At 38.6% G+C, this 24,536-nt stretch overlaps 1 protein-coding gene across 2 annotated transcripts; it reads left to right on the forward strand.

Annotated features, from left to right (window-relative positions):
- zdhhc6 (zDHHC palmitoyltransferase 6) lies at window positions 1-24,116 on the forward strand. Of its 2 annotated transcripts, none has more exons than XM_087998887.1 (11): window positions 1-138; window positions 831-1,358; window positions 4,737-4,828; window positions 12,468-12,627; window positions 12,859-13,020; window positions 13,453-13,506; window positions 15,157-15,324; window positions 17,932-17,973; window positions 20,219-20,364; window positions 22,223-22,269; window positions 23,773-24,116. In XM_087998887.1, exons 2-11 carry the CDS (start codon window positions 1,062-1,064, stop codon window positions 23,871-23,873), a joined length of 1,269 nt encoding a protein of 422 aa, XP_087855013.1. In that variant the 5' UTR covers window positions 1-138; window positions 831-1,061; the 3' UTR covers window positions 23,874-24,116. The 2 variants fall into 2 exon arrangements, with proteins under 2 accessions (XP_087855013.1, XP_087855012.1); XM_087998886.1 differs by lacking the exon at window positions 1-138 and adding an exon at window positions 476-726.
- Window positions 24,117-24,536: the final 420 nt, after the last annotated feature.

Here is a 24,536-nt window from a genome sequence, read left to right on the forward strand (position 1 = left end):
AAATCAGAAAGCCTGCTGTCTTTAAACACTTCGAAACGGAAAGGGACTGGAGAAGTTTCGACCAGGGTGATCGCGGCTGAAAATTACAGAGAACGTCTTCCCCTCACCGCTTTTTTAAAAAAAAATGTTTATAAAAATGTGAGCCAAGTTGAAGGGGGAGGAGGTTGTGGGTGGCACCGGCGGAAGTGGCGGGTTTGCAGAGACGGTTGGCGGCTCAGGGGAAGGGAGGAATAAAACTTTTAAACTTTTCACCTCCCCTTCTTTGCCTGACAAGGGAAATGGGTACAGGACTGGAATGAGCACGCTCCCGTTGTATTTTAAATCACTGATTTCCACTTGTGGGTGTGTGTGGTCCACGATTAGTACCAGCCCAGTGCAGCTCTCTCTCTCTCAGGCTGCTGGAGACACCGGCCTGGGCTCTGCACCCTTAGCCCCACCCGGGCAGCCGCTCCGTCTGATCATGTTTAATCTCCAGGAGCCGCCCTCCTCCTGGAGTTATCAAAGATACAGTATGCTTCCGGGGCACGAATGCAGCCAAACGGAAGGAGGAAGCTGTGTGGCGGCTTTGGGGAATCTGGATTGCAGTCAAGCTGACGTTTGGCTGCTCCTGTTTCTCGGACTCTCTGAGACCCAGGCCCACGGTTATCCCCACCTCAGCGCCCTGGATGTCTGCTCCAGCTGAAAGCAGTCAGAATCTGGAACAGTTGTGTTTTCTCCTCCATCCCCGTAAGTAACTGACTGAATCAAGGGTTTGATTATCGGGGTGGAGTCGATATTGATTCATTTCCATTAAACTCTAAACATATTTCATTCTTCTTACGTCCCACCAGGATGTCTTTTGAAGACACCGAACGAAAAGCTTCAAACACACAGAAACACTACAACTAAAGTAGTATCATGGGGAGTTTACTGGAGATGAAAATCGTGGTTGACGGAATTTGTTCGAAACGCTCTCTATTTATCAATCAAAAGTGATCCTTTTTTTTCTGGATGCAAGAATTATTCATTGCCTGACTCTCACTTCAATTAAGCATAACCGCCTGCGTTATGTTGGTTGCTGCATGTTAACTGAAGAATATTACTGCCTTCAATCAAAGACGATGTGTTCATTCATTAGATTTGAAAATCTACATGAATTGAAAAGAATTTGTCACTGGGGGCCAATTATCGCCTTGTCAGTTATTACGATATGTTCCTCCATGGCCATAATAGACTCAGTGCTTTGGTATTGGCCTCTTGACACTCCTGGTGGAAGCATAAATTTCATTTTGTTGATAAACTGGACAGTTCTTATACTTTACAACTACTTTAATGCAATGTTTGTTGGTCCTGGCTATGTCCCAATTGGATGGAAACCGGTAAGAAGAACATGTCTGCTCCTTTTCCTTAATTTTTCTCTTAAATATATAAAATGTTTAAAATTACAATGGCTGTTTGGATCTATTGTAAGCTGTATGTAGATAATTATTACAAGATTTCTACAACAAATGTAATACTCGCTGTCTGGTTGTGTGTCTAATGTAATGGTGATTGAATAAGGTGAGAGTAGAGATCAGGGTTCTTTGAACTTGCATTGTGAGTGGTAAGTCTATGCCGCTTAATGCTCCCAGCAATCATTGTGGTTGCTCAATGTGTAAGCGATCTGAGCTTTCTACTATGTTGCAAACTTGCCTGAAGCAATGGTAGTCATCTCAGTGAAACACATTGACATTCCATCTACTTGTCAATTTTTGATTGAAGAATTAATGAATCTCTCCTGATCTTTCATAATTAGTGCCTAGTGTGTCAAGTTTTCCTGTTTGGGGTCAACTCCTCACAAATCACAGACAATAACCTAAATAACAAACAACAGTTTCAAATACTGTTATAAACCAGGTTCTCTGCACTCATAGCCCTGTGAAGTGTTTCATAACATAACCTTCCAATTAATATGTTACATCCCAGCTGAGACTAGCACGTTGCTGCATATAGCTCAATCCCCCTTGTGCTCAGTTCAGCATCCTGGGGTTTGAACAGACCTTCCCCAAAGTTATAAAGGATATAGGGCAGACTGCAGCAGCACCTGACAACTGTCTGGCAAACTATTCAATCCCAACTAAGTATGTTGACGAGACATGCCAAAAAGAGGAAAGATGAGCAATACCAGAAAGAGGAAACAAAATTAGAAATCGCTAGAAAAACTCAGCAAGTCTGGCAACATTTGTGGAGTAAAGCAGAGTTACTATTTTGGGTTTGGATACCCTTTTTCAGAACAGATTATAGCTTGGAGAAGGTTGGTGTGTATGCTAGAGAGAGGTTGGGGGAAGGGGAAAAAAATAAATGATAGATGGAGTCCAAATAGAGAGAAAAACAGTTGGGCAGACTAAGAAATGGGTTAATGTCAGCCTAGAAGAATCTATAGCTGTTAATGGGGTCCATTAATGGTTGACAATCAGTTGTTTGTGGTAGCACTTCATGTAATAACAGACCCTGGTATTTGGGTAAGAAGATGGAAGAAGGTGCTCTGAACCTAAAATTATTGAACAATATGTTGAGTCCAGAAGATTGCAAAGTTCCCAAGCAGTAAATGTGATGTTCTTTTAGCTCATGCTCACTGGAGCATTGTAGCAAGCCTCAAGTAGAAATGTTGGCCAGGGAACACAATGGTGTGTTGGAATGGTAGGCAATTGGAAGCTTAGGGTCAGTTTTGTGGGCATAATATAGGTATTCTGCAAAGCGGTCGCCCAGTCCACACTTCGTCTCCCTCAAGTAGAGGACACCACATTGTGAGCATCTACCAGATGGAGTGAAGTGCAGGTAAAATGCTGCTTCACCTCGAAGGTGGAAGAAAGTAAATGAGCAGGTGTTACATTTTTTTGCGATTGCAAGGGAAGGTGCTGTGGGAGTGGGGATGGATATTGGGAGAATAGAAGGATTGAGCGAAGGTGTCTCGGAGGGAACAGTCCCTGTAATAGGCTAACAAGGGAAGGGAGGGTGTGTCTGGTGTTAGCATTCTGCTGGATGTGGTGGAAATGGCAGCTGATGATCCTTTGGATGTGGACGCTGGTAGGATAATAGGTGAGGACAAGGAAGGTCCTAGCACCGTTGTGGGAGGGAAGAGTGGTTTGGGGCTGAAGTACGGGAATGAGTCACATCCGGCTGAGGGCCCTATCAACAACGGTACTGGGGAATCGTTGGTGAGGAAGAAGGTAGACATTTTGGAGGTCCCCTTGTCAAAGTTGGTATCATCGGAACAGATGCGACGGAGTTGGAGGAGCTGGAAGACTGGACGAGGGTCTTTACAAGAAGCATGGTAAGGATTTATAGTCGAGGTAACTGTGGAAGTCAGTGGGTTTGTACTGGATGTTGATGGACAGCCGATCCCCAAACAGAAGTCAAAGAAGGGAAGGGTGGTGATAGAGATAGAATAGGAGAAGATGAGAGCAGAGTGGAAATTGGTTAATTTTTCCAAATCCGGATGGTAGAGGGAAGCAGCACTGATGATATACCAGAGGAAAACGTTGTGGGTGGACATAGCGTAGGATGGGAGCAAGCAATGTTCCACATACTCAATGAGACAGGCATAGCTAGGGATCATGGGGTTACCCTGGGGCTGTCTCTTGGATCTGAACAAAGTAGGAGGAGTTACAGGATAATTTGTTCAAAATGAGGGTAAGCTTGGCAGGTGGAGGAGGGTGGTGGTGGATGGGGGCAGTTCAGGCCTCTTCTCCAGGAATAAGCAAGAGCCCTGAGACCATCCTGCTGGGGGATGGACATGTAAAGGGGTTGCACATCAATGGTGAAGAGGCAGCAGCTGGAGCCTACTAACTGGAAATTCTTAAAATGACATAAAGGGTCATAAGTCAGAGGAATTTCACTCCCAAAATACAGTAGTAAACCAGTAGCTCCCCAGAATTCCATACTAAGTTTTCTGGAATAAAAAGACATTTTGTGAACTTAATATAGTAGTGTCTTTGAAAACACAACTGAAAGAGGAATAGATGCACTTGTTTAAACAGAATGCGTGGGAGAAAGTGGGAGTAAAATATCTCTTCCTCCTCCCCCACCCCACCCCACCCCACCCCCCGACTCCAGTGGGACTGTCTGTTCTTTTCAGTCTGGTAGTTAGACACGCCATTGTTCTCACATTCCAATAATTTAATCTGAACTATCAACATCTGTTTTCTCCTATCACTCCACCGAACCCTCCCTCCCCCTGGTCCATTGCTTAAGTGCTGTCCCATCCATACTTCAGTTTAACTCTGATGAGGAATCATTTAGACTTGAAACATTAGCTTGCTCTCTCTTCCTGGGTACTGCTGTGATTGCCAGTACTTTGTGTTTTCAGTACAGATTCCAGAATTTGCAGTAATTTCCTCTAAAATTGTGTGCACTTTTGTTTTCCTATCTCTGCACATTTTTGGATTAATACTTCTGCAATTCATTTATCGTGATGTATTTTGTCTTCTCTGTTGCAGTAATTGAAATCTCTAACAGGCACTATTAGCAACACTGCTGAGAAAGCTGTGCATGTTTGCCCAACTTTGAACTTTACTACCTAAAATAACACTTCTCATGATACAGGCAATTAGTAACCCAGGAATCTGCACATGTGCTCTCTCTCGCTCGTTCTGGCATCTCGCATTCTCTCACACATGATAACTGAATCATTCATTCTCTTTTGTTGTAATCAATATCTATATTCTTATACTGAAATCAACTACAATCATTGTAATTATCTATATACTCTGTTCCAGGACAACCCTCAGGATGCAGTCTATCTTCAGGACTGCAGAATCTGTCAAGGTTACAAGGCCCCACGGTCTCATCATTGTCGTAAATGTAACAGGTATGGTTGGACCAGTTCACGTAGAAAAGCACAACTGTGGGACCTCATTTTGTACAATTTTGCAATAACTATATTTTGAAATTGGAGAACATTTTCCATCAAGAGAGCTATTTCAATCATTTTCTTGATAACATTCTCATTGTGTTTTGATTTTTGTTCCCTTTTTCTTTTTAAAAATAAGTTCTTTACCTGCTTTAAAAAAAGAGTTATGAATTAACCTAATCAGGTAATGCATGGTTTGTTTTTGGTCCTTGTAATGACAAGATCAATTTTATGCCTATTTACAGATGATACTCCTCACCTCAAGATGAGATATGATGCATTCATACTCACAAAAATATAAAAACTCACTCAAGTTGCAATCTGAACTATCAAAGAATTACAGCACACATTGTCCAATCTGAAAAGATAGCTCACCATTTAATATTTAAATTGGAAAAACTTTGTCTAAAATAATTTGTCTCTTTTAGATGTCGATTGACTCTAGTGTTTTTGCAGCTATTTTCCATTCAGACTAATAACTTTGTAAACTTTACCCTTCCTAATTTAACCAAATTTGATTACTTATTGTTAGATGATAAATGTGTGCAACTAGATTATAATGATTATTACATCCACTGTAATATTTGCTAATTTCTAGTAGTTTCAAGAATTGAATTGCACTGAAGTGCTTTAAATAACTATTACAATCTGAACATTACACTGTTTCATCAATTTATATTGAAATTGTATTGCAACTCATTGTACGGTATCGTGTTAAATCTATATAGTCTCATAAAGACATAAGAACATACATATGATTTGGGAACAGGAGTATGCCACTCGGTCCCTAAACCTGCCTCCAACATTCAATAAGACCCAAGGTAATCTGATCAGTCCACATTCCCACGAACTCCGTTAAACATTTACTTGTCATGACATGCTTGTCAAGAATATATGTATTTCTACCTTAAAAATATCAAAGAAAATTACTTCCACAGAGTTTTGAGGCAGGGAGTACCAAAGACTTGTGACTCTGACAAAATATTTCTCCTTACCTGTCTTTTAAAGACTGAGGAGAAAGTGAGGTCTGCAGATGCTGACTTTTAAAGATTGACCCCAGGCACAGTCTTATGTTGAATCAATGACCCTTAGTTCTAGATTCTCCCAAAAGAAGTATTCTTTTTGCATATATGTTTCAATCTGGTCTCCTCTAACCCTTTTAAACTACAGCAGATACAATTCTAGCCTGTCTAACCTTTCTATATGGGTTGTGTTTCCTGTTTCATCTAGTAAACATTCTCTGAACTGGACCAATGCAATTACATCTTTTCATAAATAAGGAAGTCAATGTTGTATGTGGTAACAAGGTAAAAGCAGCCCTGTAAAACTTACAAAGTCGTCCCTCATTACATGTGGGGGATAGTGCCAAAATTGAGAGAACTGTTTCACAAACTAGTCAGCAATAGCTTAACATAGTCATGCTCAATGTCCTAGACACACTCACCACCCCTGGGTATGGCCACCAGGTATCCCCAACAAAAGTGGTATACTATCGGGAGGGAGTTACTTTAGGAATCCTCAACATTGACTCTGGACACCACAAAGTCCCACAACATCAGGTCAAACGTAGTTAAAGAAACCTCCTGCTGATTACTATGCAGTCCTCGCTCGACTGGTAAATCCATTCTCCTCCGTAGTGAATAACACTTGAAGTAAGAGCTGATGGCGGCAATGGTGTGATATGGAGGATTTCATTGTTGACCACCAAGAATGCATTGGTCGCAGTACTGCTGGTGGAGCTGATTGAGTCCTAAAGATTGTTGCTATTAGACTGGATCTATGCCAGGCAGTGAGGGTAACCAACGTGCTTGACTACATCCTCACCAATCTGCCTGCTGTAAATGGATCTTTCAATGACAGTATTGGTACCCAACAGATCTAGAAACTCGAACTAGGTATTCATGAGGTACTGTTGGCTATCAGCAGCAGAATCTCACTCCAGTATAATCTGCAACCTCGTGACCTGGCATATTCCCTACTCTACCTTACTGTCAAGCTAGTGGATCAACCTTGTTTCAATGAAGAATGCAAGAAGGCATGGCAGGACAGCCCCAAGCGTCATTAAAAATGAGATGTCAACCTGGTGAAGCTACAGAACAGGACCACATACGCCAAAATGAATAAGCAAGTGACAGACAAAGCCAAGTCATTCCACAACCAATGGATCAGATTTAAGGTCTGCAGTCCTGCCACATCCACGAGTGAATGGTGGTGGACAATTAAACACCTCATTAGAAGAGGAGACTCAAATTTCCCCATCCTCAATGATGGGAGAGTTGACGCTAATGGGCTTGCATGTAAATATTCAACTTGCAACATGAGTGATTTACTGGTGATGGTTAGCAGTTAAAAACAAAAAAATATGTTCCAGTGATTTGGTGGTGGAGAAACCATTCAGGTGTGTGATAGCACTTCCAGATATAAAAAATAAAAAAAAATGATGGGAGAGGCCAGCACATCAATGCAAAAGATAAGGTTGAAGCAGTTGCGACTATCTTCAGCCAGCAGTGCCAAAATGATCCATCTTGGCCTCTTCCAGAGCACCCCAGAATCACAGTTGCCAGTGTTCAGGCAATTCAATTCACTCCATGTAATATCAAAAAACTATTGAAGAGACTAGATATTCCAAAAGCCACAGACCCTGACTACTGGCAATAGTATTGAAGACTTGTGCTCCATAAGGTGCTGCATTCTTAGCCAGCTAGTCCAGTACTGGTGCAACACTGACATTTATCTGATGATGTGAAAAATTACCTAAGTATCCTATCCTGAAAAAAAGAATAAATCTACTTCAGCCAATTACCGCTCCATCAGTCTATGCTTGATTATCAGTAAAGTAATGGAAGGTGTCATCAACAATGCTATCAAGTCTCATCTGTTCAGCAATAACTTGCTTACTGATGCCCAGTGGGGTTCCGCCAGGGCTACTTAGCTCCTGATTTTGTTACAACCTTGGTTCAAACACAGACAAAAGAACTGAACGCCAGAAGTGAGATGAGAGTGACGGCCCTTGACGTGAAGGCAGCATTCGATTGATTGTGGCATTAAGGAACCATAGCAAAACTGGAATCGATGGGAATCTAAGGAACCTCTGTTGGTTGGAGTCATACCTGATACATACAAAGATGGTTGCAGTTTTGAAGGTCCTCCGCAGTAGGAGTTTCTCTTGGTAGTGTCCTAGGCCTAACCATCTTCAGCTCTTTCATCAATGTCATCCCTCCATCAAAAGGTCAGAACTGGGGATGTTCACCAATGATTGCGCAAATGTTCAATACCATTCGCAACTCCTGAGATACTGAAGCAGTCCAAGTCCAAATGCAGCAAGACTTGGGGAATGTCCAGATTTGGACTGAAAAATGGCAAGTAACATTTGTGCCACACAAATGCCAGGCAATGACCATCTCCAATAAGAAACATTCAAACCATTGCCCTTGACATTCTATGGCATTATAATCACTGAATCCAGCGCTATCAACCTTCTGGATGTTTTGACCAGAAACTGAACTGAACAACATAAATACTGGGCTAAAACAGCAAGTCAAATGCTAAGAATTCTGCTGTTAATAACCCTTGACTCCCCAAAGCCTACCCACCATCTAGAAGGCACCAAGTCAGGAGTGTGATAAAATGCTCCCCCCTTCCTTGGATGAATGCAGCTCCAACAACACTCAAGAACTTTGACACTGTCCAGGACAAAGCAGCCAGCTTGATTGGCATCACATCCACAAACGCTCAATTATTCCAATGCGAATGCACTGTAGCAGCAGTATATGCTGCCTACATGATGCACTGCAGAAGTTCTGCAAAGATGCTTAGATAGCTCTTTCCAAACCCACGATCACTTTTATCTGGAAGGACAAGGGCAGCAGATTCATGGGAACACTACCACTTGCAAGTTCCCCTCTAAACCACTCGGCATCCTGACTTGGAAATATATTGCTGTTCCACTAGTCTCATTGGGTCAAAATCCTGAAACTCCTTCCTTAACGGAATTGTGGGTCTACCTAAGCATGTGGACTGCAGCAGTTCAAGAAGCCAAATCATCACTACCTTTTCAAGGGCAACTTGGGACAGGTATAAGTGCTGCCCAGCTAGTGACATTTACATCCCATGAGTGAATAATTAAAAAAACACACTATGTCATCTTGCCAAACCCCTGCATGTCTGAAAGCTAACCTCATTGCATTGTGTTCCGTTCCTTCAAACAATGACATTCTATTAGCATTAAGTCAGCCAAACCCCTCCACATCTACATGCACTTTATAAACATTCACAATTTGGATGTCATACTTGATTCATTTTCCTGTTTAAAATGAGCATTTTCACATTCTCCCACATTATGCTTTATTTGCCAGATCTTTGCCCACTCACTTTATCTATCTAATTTATCATCCTAATTTTGCATGTTGAGAATGATTTCTGTAGTGGAGAAAGTTTACAGAATGAGTGGGAAGATATTGAGGAAAGGTTTGTGTGAATTGTCAAACTGCTCTTCCTGCACTGAAGGAAAACTTCCCAATTACTAACCCATTTTAAATAAGTAACAACTTTTCTTTTTTCCCCTGATGTATATCTTGCCAGTTGAATATTAGACTTAGTCTTAGGCATTAGTTTGTAGGAATAATCATAGTAATTTAACATTGAGTGTGAAAATGCATAGAATCAAAAACAGCTTTCCCATTGTCAATTCTGTCTGGAATTATTTAAAATTAATTTGTTATTGTTTATTCCCATTTGCTCCATAAATAAAACCATTAAAGTCAGGAGCATAATACAGAAAGTTACTTTTGTTATCTACTTGGTTTACCTATTCTCTGTTCAGTTTGATTAAGATGACGATAACTGAACATGATGAACCATAATACAGCAAGTACAATTCAACTATATTTGACGATATTACCAAAGTCTAATTTCTTCACCAATCACTCTAACAGTGAAGTTATTACTTATGCCAATTTCTGCTTAAATTTATAAACTTTATTTTGTATTTGCTATTTTGGTTCAAACGATTGTTTATATTCAAATGATATGAATTTTTCTTTGAAAATTTATTTCTAACATAGTAAAAACAACTTCTGTAATGGAACTGAAAAATGTATTGGTGTGTTATTCCTTCTAGCTGTCTTTGATCTATGTAACCAATTTATTATTCTCACCTCTTTGTGACCTTTTGATTATTGTTGGTTGTCAGTACTTTGCAGACACTTCTGCTAGGGAAATCCTTGTTGTTTCTATCCTGTCATAGTTTTACTTCTCAAGTATAACCAGCTCATTCGGTGATCTCTCCTCCCTTCCTTACAGTCAGCTCTAGTTTATTTTCAGGATCTCTCACCACTATCTTTATTAAATTTCCACTGAAACCCTGCACTGTTTACACTTCAAAATCTTTGCTCTTGTGTACAGTTCTCTGGCTTTGCCCAATCAGATTTCTAGCATTCGCTAGTCCCTGTCTTGGCTTGTGCACTGCATTTCCTCGCAGTTCAGGTATGAGATGAATTTTCTTCACTTCATACTCTGTTGTCAGTGATGCAATGGTCAGTCATCTTGCTGCTGTTTGTGAGAATTCTCTTCTGAAATACCTACATTTTTAAAAGGCTTCCTCATAAATATCTTGATTTTTGTCTCGCTTCTAAACTTTCTGCTCCTTTGACTAGTGACTGTGTTTCTAGACTTTTAAATATTTGTTCTCCAGAAATAGTAGATGACAGTAAGGCTGCATGTATTGTAAATTCCGTGCTCTCTTGGGAGTTGCCTTTATCTGCTACCATCCTTGTGGTGATATTGTTTTCGCAATTATATGAAGTAGAAAATTACAAAACTTTTAACTTGGTGGAAATGAAGCACTATGTCCATGTCAAGGTAGCCATGATGTGGAGTTGCCGGTGTGGAGTGGGGTTGGGCAAAGTTAAAAATCACATAAACACCAGGTTATTGCCCAACAGATTTATTTGAAAGTGCAAGCTTTCAGAGCACTGTTTCTTCATCAGATAGCTACCTGACGAAGGAGTAGTGCTACAAAAATTTATACTTGCAAATAAACCTGTTGGACGATAACCTGGTGTTTGTGTGATTTTTAACCATGTGAAGGTAGTATAAATTGAGAGGGAATATGTCAGTTCTGACATCTGCATGCTCTTCCTGCATGTCCTGTCCTGTAGTAGAAGTTGAAAACCTTTTACAAATGAGCTTGGTAAGTAACTGCAGAGTATCACCTATAGCATCAATATCAAAATTACACACTGCAGCTCTGCATTACTAAGAACTGTGTTGCATGGTTCCGACCAGTTTGTATCAAGCCAGAGGAGAAGATGAGCACGTCGTGGCACAACCATGCTTCTTTGGCTGCACTATTTAGGGAACACACCCCTGAAATGGTTTGTGTCTCAAGTATTAGCTTCTCAGTCAGAATTTCTCAAGCTTGCACCTCCATGCCAAGCTTCAATTAGCAGCAGGGAAACAGCTGACAGATGAGGGTATGACCAAGTGGCCCAGTAGTGAGCGATTATTTTCTAACTAATTCCTGAAAGTTAGTGGCCTAGATTTCAAGTAGAAATAAGTGGACTATCTGTACTCTATTATTGCAGTAAGTCATACAACTCCTTCTGCCCATTTCAATGAGGGGCATAAGCTCAAATTGTCAGCTGATGATCCAGCACTATACTGATCATTGTGTACTAAACTGAGGCTATGACTTCTTTGTAAGATAGAAAGACCCCTGGCAGTATTTCAAAGATAAGCCAATGCTTATCTCTCGTTAAACACCACAGAAATAAATTGTCTGATAGCTGTTATAATTATTGCCAGTACTATTTATGGAAGTTTACAATGTGCTTATTGCATACTTTGATTTCTACACTACAGTTTTGACTACACTTTAGAAAATAAAATACAAAATTCAGAGGAAAGGTCCCCTTCTAATCTAGCTTTGATAAATCTTATTTATGTGATATTTAGTTATTAATCATATTTTTCCCTTTGCTGTACAGTATTTTTCTACCTTTGAAATTATTATTTGAATGCAAGTCTTCATTTTTGAAAGGATTGCATGGGTCTCTTAAATGGAATAGTACACTTTCCATTTAAATAATATGTGTGAATGTAATGAAAGCATAATAAATGTAAAACTAATGTCAGATGTACCATGTAATTCAAATTACTTGACATGCTTCATGCTTAGTCAATGGCAATGGAATTGTCTTGTAGGCTGTCAACTATGTTAACAAAGAAAGGTATCTTGTGTATTACATTACCTTTGTATTTTAATACCGAAATTTTAAAAATCAGGTAAATATTATCTCGGGACTTCGTTACAGATACAAAACTCTTCATTGCTTTTGGTTTGCACTGTGCATCTTGTTACATCTAAATTGTTCATAATAGGTTTTTATATATATAAAATATACATTACACATGAATTGCTGCATTTGATTAAAATCGAAGTAAAATGAGAAGTCTTAACCTATTATTTAATTTATTATTTAATTCCTTAGCTTATTATAAGTATTGCAGTGGACTGTGCCCTTTCCTGGTCATTTGGTATTTTGGCTTGACAGAGTTGCACTTGTGCTGACCTAATATTTACCCTCTGTGCTTCCAGATGTGTCATGAAGATGGATCATCATTGTCCATGGATCAATAATTGTTGTGGTAATTTGAACCATGGCTACTTTACCTCATTCCTGTTGTTAGCACCGTTGGGTTGTATTCATGCTTCTGTGATTTTAATCATGACCATGTACACACAGCTTTATAACAGGGTAAGTAAGGCATGACATTATTCCAAGTAAATGGTATCACATTAGTAATTATGGTATTGTTCACTCCTGTGGGAGTAATCTCAAATATCATAGCCAAATTTGCACATAGTGTAGCATTTGATCGTGAGGAAATTCTTAATTGGATTTGTTTGTACATTGACATCAATTTGCTTGATGATTGTGTATTTTTTTCAAAATAAAATATATTTTAAAGTATTGCTTTTATTTCAGATATCATTTGGTTGGAGTTCAGTAAAGATTGACATGAGTCTGCCTCGAAGGGATACACAATTCGTTGTTCCTTTTGGAATTTATGGATTTGCAGCCTCACTCTTTGCTTTGGGATTGGCAATTGGTACAACAATAGCTGTCGGCATGTTATTTTTCATTCAGGTATAATTTGAAATTGAATGTTTTGATAAATCAATTTGTTGCAATTTTTTTCCCCATCCTGATTAATTCCATTGAAAAAAATTGAACCTTATTATTTAAAGATACCTTTTTTTTATTTTAGTACTATCAATTCTATTAATTTGATATATAAGAATCCCACGTTAGACCCACACTTGGAGCATTGTGCACCGTTCCAGTCTCTTTATTGTCCAATAAGACCCACACTCAGAACTGTGCACAGTTCCAATTATTTTCTACATTGCATTCCAAACATTCTACTGATGTTGAGCTATGAACTTTACCAAGAATTAGTGCCTATTCTACTGACTGAGAGACTACTGTATTATAATAGACTCTCTTCTAAATGTTTGAATTGACTAACATTAGCATGGGCATTAGAGTTCATTGTTTTGATCTTTTTTTTTGTTGTAGATGAAAGTGATCCTCAGAAATAAAACCACAATCGAAGTTTGGATTGAAGAAAAGGTAGGCTTGCATGAACAAGTTGGAGCGAAGGGGTCTGTTTCCATGTTCTATAACTCTCTGACTCGGTAAATTGTAAGTTTATAATCACAATTATTTTACATTTTAATGTCCCAAATGGTTAAAGTTGTGAAGACATTATCAAAACAATCAAAGTTTATCTTGGAATAAATCTTGGATGACATAACCATGGTACATTTACTGTATATACTTAGGTACCCTGGAAAAACACTGGTGGTTGAGGCTATTTGAATCATGTTGCTTTTGCATTGTTTTCATAATGGTGTTAGGTTGCAAATTCCAAGATTCTAAGCTACCACTCATTACTCAACAGTGATAAATGCCATGATTTTGATGGTGGTCCAGAAACATTGTTGTTCTTTTTTGGGTTCTTGAAGACACAAGGAGAGGAGAGTTTGAATTATGCTGTTTGTATTCCAGCATGCTCACTTTGAGCCTTGTTATGTTAGAGAGGATTTTAGGAATTGGGAGATATGCCTTTTTTTTTTTTAGATAACCCTCTTTATCTTCAGCCTTTACCTTGCAGACTGATCCTGAAGAATTACCATTTATTAACCCTTCCTAGCCATGATCAGAGACACTATGAACTCTAGTTGTCTTAATAGTGCATGACCGGAGCATAAATGGTCCATGGTCAATCTTGGATTGGCAAACTTGTGATTGCCCAATTATGCATTGGTTTCTTTCCATGTATCTGCTGCTCGTGTCCTGCTAGGTGATCATGGTTGCAGGTTTGAAAGTTACTGTCTAACGAGTCTTGGGTGAGCTACTGCAGTGTGTTGTGGAGATGGTGCACACTACTACAATTGTGTGTTAATTGTGATAGAAGTGAATGTATGAGGTGCCAGTCAATAGGCTGCTATGTTCTGGATGGCATCTTGTGTTATTGGAGCTGCACCCAAACAGATAAGTGGCGATTATTCCATCACTCCTTACTTGTACCTTTATAAATGCTGGACCATTCACTCTAATTTTGCTAAGGCTCCATACGCTGTAAAATGTCTTGACATGCAGGGCAGTTATGCTTGCCTCTTGTTTGGAATTCTGCTGTTTTGCTCAAGTTTAGACCAAGCTATAATGTGGCCAGGAACTGAGTGTCTGAGCCACTTAATTTTATGACTGAGCATTTGCTGCTTGAAAACACCATCATTTACCCCTTCCACTACTTCGCTGATGATCAAGATTTAATTGATAGGGCAGTAAATCTACTGAAGGTTCTGAAGAAGCATCACTCGAAATGTTATTTCTGTTTTCTCTTGGTAGATGCAGCCAGACCTGCTGAGTTTCTCCAGTAATTTCTGTTTTTGTTTGTTTCAGATGTCCTGCATTTGCAGTTTTTTTTTTATTTTACATTTAAGTATATCATAATGATTTATTGAGGAACTTTGGGTGAATTCAGTTCAGTTAAACGAGCACAGCCTGCTCAGGAAATAAAACTATCATGTCTTATGTGCAACTGGAGCAAGGTTTGAAAGTAGTTATATCATTACAGGTGATAGGATGTGATAGTCAGTGATGTAATGCCTTTACTTTACCCTGTTTTATTTATTTGTAATTTGTTTTGCAGATTACCATATTCAACACAATAATAAATTTTCCAAATTTAATAGTACACCTGTCTCCTTATCGTAGGCCAAAGACAGAATCCAGTATTATCAAACTGGTGAGGAATTCATCTTCCCATATGACCTTGGAAGCAAGTGGAAAAACTTCAGACAGGTGTTCACGTGGTCTGGAGTTCCCGATACAGATGGAATTTTCTGGCCTGTTCGTGAAGGCAGCCATCAGTACTCATTAACGGTTAATTTTTAAAATACTCTTGTAATGTTCTATGTAAGTTATTTATATCATATGAAATATTAAGAAGCAAATAAAAATGTACAATGTATATTTTTTCAAAAATCATTTTTCTGTTAAGTTTTAAAATTTCATTAAACCATGTGTTTTCTTCTGAACTCCCTGGCAAGGTCAGATTTCACTAATTATTCTGTGGCCTGCTTCAATATGATTTTTAATTCTCTTTGATATTAAAATGTTGTTAATTTGTTTGGTCCAATTTCTAGTGTTCTTTCATTCCAAGTGCAAGACCCATTCCAGGACTTGGGAACATAATCTATACTGAGATGCCATTGCGACACTGAAGCGAGTGATGTATAATTTCAAGTGTAGCCTTTCACATTGTTAAACACTAACACAACAGAGGTTGAAAGGTTGGCTAGGCAGGGTATAGGTGTATATCTTTCTAGGCAGCCAATCAGATGTAGGAATAGAATGAGGCCATTCTGCTCATCAAACTTTGCTCCACCATTCATCATTTGTATGTTATAATGATATGCTTCTCAACCCCATTCTCCTGCATTCTCCCCTTAACCTTTGTTTGCCTTACTAATCAAAAACCTAACTATTTCTGTCTTAAATACATTCAATGATTGGACTTCACAGCCTTCTGTGACAATGAGCTTCAGAGAATAACTTCCCTTCACTTTCCTCCTCATCACCATTCTAAAGGGTTATCCCTTCACTGTGAGACTGCACCCCTCAAGTCATAGTCTCTCTATTTGTGGAAGCATCTTCTACGTGTCTGCTCCAATCTGGCCCTTCTGTATCCTATAAGTTTCAATGACATCACCACCCACCCTCCCCCACATCATTCTAACCTTCAGCGAGTACAGACTCAAGAGTCCTCAACTGCTCCCCATATAACAAGGCCTTCATTCCTGCAATCAGCCTTCAAGACCAGCAGGCCCTTCCTTAGGTATTCGGCCCAAAGCTGCAAACAATGGTCCAAATATATTCTGACCAGAGCCTTGTACAACCTCAGCAGTACATTTCTGCTCTTGTTTTCTCGCCCTTTTGAAATGCCTGCTAACACTGTATTTGCCTTCCTAACTACCAAGTGAACCTGCATGTTAATGTTAAGAGAATCCTGAAGTAAGACTCCTAACTACCATGTGCTTCAGATTTCTGAAGCATTTCCCCAATTAGAAAATAGCCTATGCGTCTATTCTACCTACCATGGTTGTATTCTATCTGCCACATCCTTGCCCACTCTCGTAGCCTATCCAAGTCCTTCTGCGGCCTGTGCACCTCCTCAGCAGTACGTGTCCCTCCAGCTGCCTTTGTGTCATCTGCAAACCTAGCCACAATGCCCACTATTCCTTTGTCCAGAGTGTTAGTAGTTAAGAGTTTTATTTCAAGTTGCACATCATAAAACTCTTAACACTTGGACTACATGTTCCTCATATATATGCTCAGTTCTCACCCAATTATTATATTTTCTAATCGACTTGTTCAAAGATGTTATGAAATGCCTCTAAAGTAGGTGGAACCTGAATCCAAGCCTCCTGTCCCTAAGGGAGGGATAGTACCACAACAGCCCTCTCTCACCCAATTATTTTATTTTCTAATGAACCAATTCACTGATACAATTACACACCTCTGGAGCAAGTCAAACTTGAACCCAGCCTCCTGGCTCAGATGTAGGGAAATTACCACTGCACAACAAGATCCTGTCTAACCCAATTTTTTTTCCCAATCAATCTATTCAGAGATCTTATTGTACACATCTGGAGAGGATAGGTTTTGAACTGAGGTCTGCTGGCTCAGAGGTAGTGTTACTACCACTGTACCACAAGATACATTTTGACCTAGTTATCCTTTTTATAAACCATCACCTGGTCTCTTGTTCCATTTGATCTCCAGCATCTCTGCCAGACCCGATCTAAATATCCGAAGGCAATTTGCCAAAATAGGCACATGGTGTTCTCCCAGCATCTTGGGCAATATTCGTTCCTCAATAAAACATTAACTGCTCACTTGTCTCTTTTCTTTGTGAGATCATGCTTCTGCTAATTGATGGCTGTACCTACATGGGAAACAACTGTGACTCCAATTGCTTCAGTAAGTCTTGGCCGTGAAGACACAAAAGAATGCTGTAAATCCAAGTCCATTCATAGTAAAATCAAAACAATTCAGATTATATCATCTAGCTTCAATATTTAGTTTACATTTCTTCTTTAATCATGTGATTTCAAGATTGATCACTGGGGTGACCTTTTTTCAAGCCACAACTTATGCTACTTTTCAGCCAAGCCATTGGGAGGTACAGGAAAAGACTCCAGTGGACTTGTCTTTTGAATATTTCCTCCTGGCCCTCTATAATCAACTGCAGATTTATGATCTCACATTGAAATCACAAGTGATCTCTAGTATTTTTAATGAATTTGGGAAGGATCCATAATGAATCATTTTCCTTGAGATTTGGGTGATGGGGAATGTTTAAGTTTTGCTCTCACTCTTGATTTCATCTGAAACCCCAGTTGAATTACTTGTAATTTCTCTGTGACAATGACTAAATTTGTTCAATTTATATGGAAATGTATATTAAATTCTTGTATCTATTTACAGATAGAGCAGCTGAAACAGAAAGCTGATAAAAGAGTGAGAAGCGTAAGTAATGTAATGCCTGCAGGTTTGCGCCAGATGGCAGCATTTAGATGTGCCTTGTTAAAGTAATTTCTTGATATGAAATCTGAAATGAATTGTGTTTGCAGTTAGTTATCACAAAGAATCAAGAACTTGTCTTAGTCACTTGACATGTTTGCATAATATTTAATATGCTGCAAATGGTTTACAAATACATTTTTGTGATGATATCTTTTTGCTTGAAACATTTGGTTTAAGCTAACATTTTAAAAATAGATTTGTTATTTTGGCTTTATGCAGATTATTGTTTGAAGAAGATACATTGAAACTTATGCATTCTGAAATGAATAAAAGACGAGTAAATAAAAATCAATGTTTCACCACTCTTACAGGAGATACCTTTTTGAAGTAACAAAACTACTTAGGTTGACTATTTAAAAAATCATTCTCATGAGGCATATTAGCGATCTTTTCGAAGTCTGTTCCATTTAGCACAATGATAGTGCCACACAATACAATATAAGGCATTCTCAATGTGAATACGACCCTTGGGACTCCACAGCGGTGGTCACCTATGCTGATACTGTCACGGACAGTTGTATCTGCAGCAGGCAGTTTTGAGAGGATGAGGACAAGTGTGTTAGCTCCCTCGCCACCTGTCGAACAGCAATGACCTTTTGGACTCAATCAGCTCCATCAGTAGTGCTGCTGCCAAACCATTATTATTGATGGACATTAAAATCTCCCACTAAGAGTACATCCTACACCCTTGTCACTGTCAGTGCTTCTTCTAAGTGTTCAATATGGAAGAGCACAGATTTGACAGCTGAGGGAAGATGGTGTGTGTAATTGACAGGAGGTTTCCTTGTCCATGTTTGACCTGGTACCATGGGATATCATGGTGTCTGGTGTTAATGTTGAGGATTTCCAGGCACTTCCCTCCTGACTGTATACCACTGTATCACCACCTCTGCTGGGCCTGACATGCTGTTGGGACAGGAAACATCCAGGCATGGTGATGTGTTGTCTGGGATATTGTCTGTAATGAATAATTCTTTGGGTATGACTGTCAGGCTGAGAGAGAGCTCACGCAATTTGGCACTTGCCGCCCACATGTTAGTAAGGAGGACTTTCCAGGGTTGACAAAGCTGATTATGCCATTGCCATTTCTTGTGCCTAGGTCAATGTCAGGTGGTATCTCTGGTTTCATTTCTTCTCATCTGATGTTTGGTACAACTGAGTTGCTTGCTAAGCCATTTCAGAGGGCAGTTAAGCTATGGGTTTGGAATCAGATGTATGTTTGTGTTTCTGTGCTGTATGACTATGACTCTGTGTAAATGGATATTGGGCAATGCGAGCATACCAGATAGGACAACAGTTTCCTTCCTTAAAGGGTATTAGTGAACTTGATTTTTTTTTCTAACAATTGACCATGGTTTCATCATTATCAATAGGCTCTTAATTCCAGATTTTTATTGAATTCAAATTCCATCATTTGCCATGGCAGGATTTGAACCCGAGTTTCCAGAATGTTATCTGTGTCTCTGTGTTTGGGTTACTGGTCTGGCTATATGATGATGCTGATTGAATTAAGTGTATCTGTCAGACTTACTCCATTTTCACTTCCTTGTGAAATAAGGCAGGCTAATAATTAGTGGTATCTTGCCTCATACAGTTAAGTAATTTCTTGGGTTATCTTGGAGAGATTCAAAGAAGCATCTGCAAAAGACAAATGGTTTAGATGAGGAATGGGCACTTTTGTAGAGATTTTTTAAAAAGCTGCAAGAGGCAAATGTTTTACACACAGGATTGTTCATGTGGAGGATGTGAGTACAATTACAACATTTAAAAGTAATTTGGATGGATACATGAATAGGAAAGGTTTAGAGGGATATGGGCCAGGAGCAGGTAGGTGAGACTAGTTTCATTTGGGATTATGTTCAGTTGGACCGAAGAGTCTGTTTCTGTGCTGTATGACTCCATAACTCTATGTAAGTGGATATTGGGCAATACAAGTATACCAACACCTAACATATTTGAAGTCATTTATGGAATGACTGACTTGAGAACCTGCAATAGTGTATGCAACAGTATAAACTTATCAAGTCTTTAGGTACAACATCATTTAAAAGAATCATGATTTTTAACTTGATTAATGTATCCAGTACCTGTGCTATAAGGCTGCCATAAATCTGGTTACCTATTCATGTTAAAAATTTGTTGCTTATGTTTTTTTACGGTTTGTTATATGTATACTTTATATGGACAGGTCCAGTATAAAGTGATTGAAGACTACAGTGGAGCCTGCTGTCCAATCTCAAAAGGATACAAAACATTTTTTTGCACACCTTATACTGAAGAACCCAGAATGCAACTGAAGAAAGGAGAATTGATTCTAGTTACAAGGGGTCTCCCGTAAGTTGAGTCAAACTTGATTGTTCTCATGAAACATATAGCAAGCTTTGTTGATCAGAACACTTATTTCATCTTAAAGTAACTTTTGAACTTCTGAAACATCTGATGGATATAGCATATGACTTGAGGGAAATTGTCCTCATTTAATTCTGAGACCTCTTTAATGAAGCCGATCTTTAAACTTATCAAAAGTTATATGCTTATAGAAATCCTAATTCCTTGTTTAATCTGCAGACTTTTTTCAGATTCACTGCAAATCTCTCTTATATCCCCGTGAGATGTACTATATTCATACTTTACTTCAAAATAATCAAACACAGGAACATGGAAGAGCAGGCCATTCTGCCCTTCAGACCTGTTCCACCATTTAATATTATCATGTTCCTGCATTCTTCCCATACCCAGTGATCCCTTTAGCCCTAAGAACTACATCTAACACCTTCTGAAAACATTCCGTGTTTTGGGTCTCAACTGTTTTCTGTAGTGGAGAATTCCGTAGGCTCACCACTAGTGAAGAAATTTCTCTCCATCTCAGTTCTAAATGGTCTACCCCATATCCTGAAGACTTTGATCCCTCATTCTGGACTCCCTGGTCATTGGAAACATTCTTTCTGTGCTTTAATTTTACATGCTAATCTCTTAAATGTGACCTTATTGAAAGCATTCGCAAAGTTCAAATAAACTGCATGCACTGGCTTCCCTTATCGACTCTGCTAGTTACTTCCTCAAAAAAAGGTTCCAGTAGATTTTGAAAACATGATTTTCCTTTCGTAAGTCCAGGCTGACTCTGTCCAATCCTGTCAATAAGTGCTCAATTATTAAATCTTTTATTACAGTCTCTGGCATTTTCTGCACTACTGATGTCAGGCCAACTGATCTAAATTCCCTGTTTTCTTTCTCCATCCTTTTTTTAAATAGTGGGGTTACATTAGCTACCCTCCAATCCATTAGAATATATCCAGAGTTTATGTAATCTTGAAAGATGACCACCAATGTATCCTCAGTTTCTGAGGCCATTTCCTAACTACTGTGGGATGTACATTATCAGGTCTTGGGGATTTATTAACATTTAATCATATAAATTTTCCCAACACCATTTCCATACTAACAGTGATTTCCTTCTGTTCCTCTCTCTCTCTCACTACAACCTGTATTCCCCAACATTTTTGGGAGATAGTTTGTACTTAATTGGTCTACCATCTCTTTGTTTTCCATTACAATTTTCCTGTTCTTTATTGTAAGGGAGTACGTTTGACTTAACTAATTTTTTTTCTTCAAATATCTACAAAATCAACTTTTTCTTCTGTCTCCTTTTTAAGTTACTTTGTTTATATTTATCTTGGGTAGTGAAAATCATGCAGTTGTAGAACTTTTTTGTCCTGGCGTATTTCTGAAATAACTGCCAGTCTCCTTTCATATCCCCACCATTGTGACCTGTAGAGCATACTGGTAGTTGTACCATTTCAATTACTAGTTCATTACTATATCCATACCAATTCAGTTTTAATGTAGTCCCTTGCCATTCCTGGCATCTATGGTGTTGTCATGGTGTCTTTCTTACTTTTTGCTTCACATTCCTGCACTAATTACACAATGTTTATGCAAAACTAAGATTTGAACAAAATGTGAAAAAAAATGAGTTTAATATAATTTACTCAATGTATGAAATTGATTAATGACAGCAATATGCTTAAAATGAGAGAATCAAAAATGAGGTATCTAAAACAATGTGAACAGGGTAAATATTAAGTAGCAAAAACTAGGATGTTAACTGCAGTTTTTATTTGTACATAAAAATTCTCGAAGACGTGCCATTTTCGTACATAGAACAGAAAATCTTTTTACTGTTTCCCTTCAGGCATTGGATGTATGGCAACAAGAACCTGAAGACAAAAAATGCCCACGGTAAATAAACAAAACTTGCATTAATGTCTGCTAGGAAATGCCTACTTATGCTATTCCCTCTTTTTTTATTTGAATTTACAATGTAATTACATTTTTGGTCAGAAATTAAAAAAGATTTTAAAAAGTTTCACAATAATATTTCACCTCACTACCAGTTAAGAAGCAAACACAGATACAGAAAAGTTCTGAATAAGAGTTGTACTTGACTTGAAACATTAGCTCTATTTCTCTCTCCGCAGAAGCTGATAATCCTGCTGAGTTTCTCTGATTTCCAGCATTCATAGTATTTTGCTCTTATTCCTTTAAGGAGATTGTTTTGTTTGGTTACAGAATAATACAGCAAAGAAACATATCCTTCAATCTAACCAATCCATGGTGACTATAATCCCAAATTAAACTAGTCCCACATGCATGCATCTGGACCATATCCCTCCAAACAGTTCTTATTCATGTACCTATGTAAATGTCTTTTAAATGTCCTAACTGTACCCGCATCCACCACTTCCTCTGAAAGTCCTTTCCACACACGAACCACTTCGTGATTTTAAAAAAATACAATTGCCCCACACGTCTTTTTAAAATCTTTCTCCTCTCACTTTAAAAATATATCCCCTGATCTTGAAATCCCCTACCCTAGGGAAAAGACACCTGCCATTCACCTTATCTATACCCCTCATTATTTTTTGAACCTCTATAAAATCACCTCTCATCCTCCTGTGTTCCAGTGAAAAAAGTCCCAGCATATCATAAATCTCCTTATAACTCAAACCATCCATTCCCAGCAACATCCTCGTAAATCTCTTCTGAACCTTGTCCAGCCTAAGAATATCCTACGCGTAACAAGGAGACCAGGTGAGGAACTGTTGTAACATGAGATTCCTTCAAATTCTGGTTAAACATCCACACTCAGCAATTATCATTTTAAAAGCTGTCGAGATCATGAATGATTTAATTGCAATTGTCAACCTAGTTCAGTGGCAGCAGTCTTGCATGCAATTCAAAAAGTAGCTATGAAATCTAATTTGGCATTTTCAGGTCAGTACTGATGGTCTAGATTTGCAGATTTGATATTAGATATTCTCTGCAGCCCCTCGTAAAAATTGTAACTATGACTTTTGTGATTGTGGAATGTAAGTGTTGCATGTAACTTTTGGAAAGATACTCTCTCAGTTTATCTATTCGTGGTGTTAGCCGTTTAGGCTTCAACCCTAAAGTTCCAAGGAGTCCACATAATGTCCCAACATAATAACAGCAAGAGCTAACGGAGCTTTCCCTTCGTCACCCACCAGAGAAAAATGTTGCGAATGAGAAAGGACGCCAATCTCCAGGACCAACTTTTTGCTGTTCTCCTGATTTTAAGTGCTGGGGAAAGAAAAGAGTTTTAAATATCCTGGAGATAGAGGGAATAATCAAAAATTTGCATAATAAATAGTGGTAAGATCTGAACTATTTTCTATTTGAGCTTTGACATTTAATTCTATTGTCTTTTTATTTTTGTTTAAGTTGGACAGCATGAACGAGGTTGGTTCCCAAGAAGATGTGTGGAAAAATGCTTGTATGACACTGCCACAGAAAAACCAACAGAAGAAAAGAAGATTTTGTAACAGTTCCTTTTGCCTGTGCTTTTGACAGAATTTGTGATGATCTACAGGATCTATTTTCCTTAGCTTGAAAGTTTTAATCTTTTTTCAGATTTAGTTTATACTTGACCTGCTTTGGTAAAGCAACAGTTTTCACAAGCATTTTTTTTATAACCGAAAGAATTCCTTTGGATTCTCAATGTTTGTGAAACAGCCTAATTATGGTAATCTAGATTGTCAAAAACAATAAATCGTCTTCTGCTTTCATATGGGTTTGTGGTATTCCATCTTTAGTGAAACTAAGGAATCATTCTTGTGGTCCAGACTGGAGCTGAAATTCATTAATTTTGATCTAAATTACATGGCAGCATGTGATAGTATCACAAATCTTGCATGAGAAATTAAGCCTGCATGGTGAGCAAGGACTTTGACTTAGTATCAAAATTTCATTACATTCCAGATATAAAGACACTGATCAAAGGATTCTCCCCTAATGTGTTAAGTTTAATCAAGTAGCTAAGTAATTCCAGTAAAATTGAACAATTTGAATTGTACGATTTTGCAGACTTGGAAGTAAACACAAATAAAATGTGCATCTTCGACATTGTTTGCCTTTTACCTCTTGGAGTAGATTTAGAATAAACCACTGCAGATTGTTAATCCTTTTTGTATTAATACAATTAAAGT

The sequence above is a fragment of the Chiloscyllium plagiosum genome, unplaced genomic scaffold (genome assembly GCF_037043375.1).
Source record: "Chiloscyllium plagiosum isolate Xiang-an unplaced genomic scaffold, Cpla_swu_hap1 HiC_scaffold_22, whole genome shotgun sequence".
NCBI classification, from domain to species: Eukaryota; Metazoa; Chordata; class Chondrichthyes; order Orectolobiformes; family Hemiscylliidae; genus Chiloscyllium; species Chiloscyllium plagiosum.

Excerpts from the sequence above, each read along its gene's own strand:
- zdhhc6 (XM_087998887.1), top strand. The coding sequence starts at position 1,062 with ATGTTAACTGAAGAATATTACTGCCTTCAATCAAAGACGATGTGTTCA. Across the intron at positions 13,507-15,156 it reads AAGTTTGGATTGAAGAAAAG|GCCAAAGACAGAATCCAGTA; the intron begins GTAGGCTTGCAT and ends TCCTTATCGTAG. Across the intron at positions 20,365-22,222 it reads CTAGTTACAAGGGGTCTCCC|GCATTGGATGTATGGCAACA; the intron begins GTAAGTTGAGTC and ends GTTTCCCTTCAG.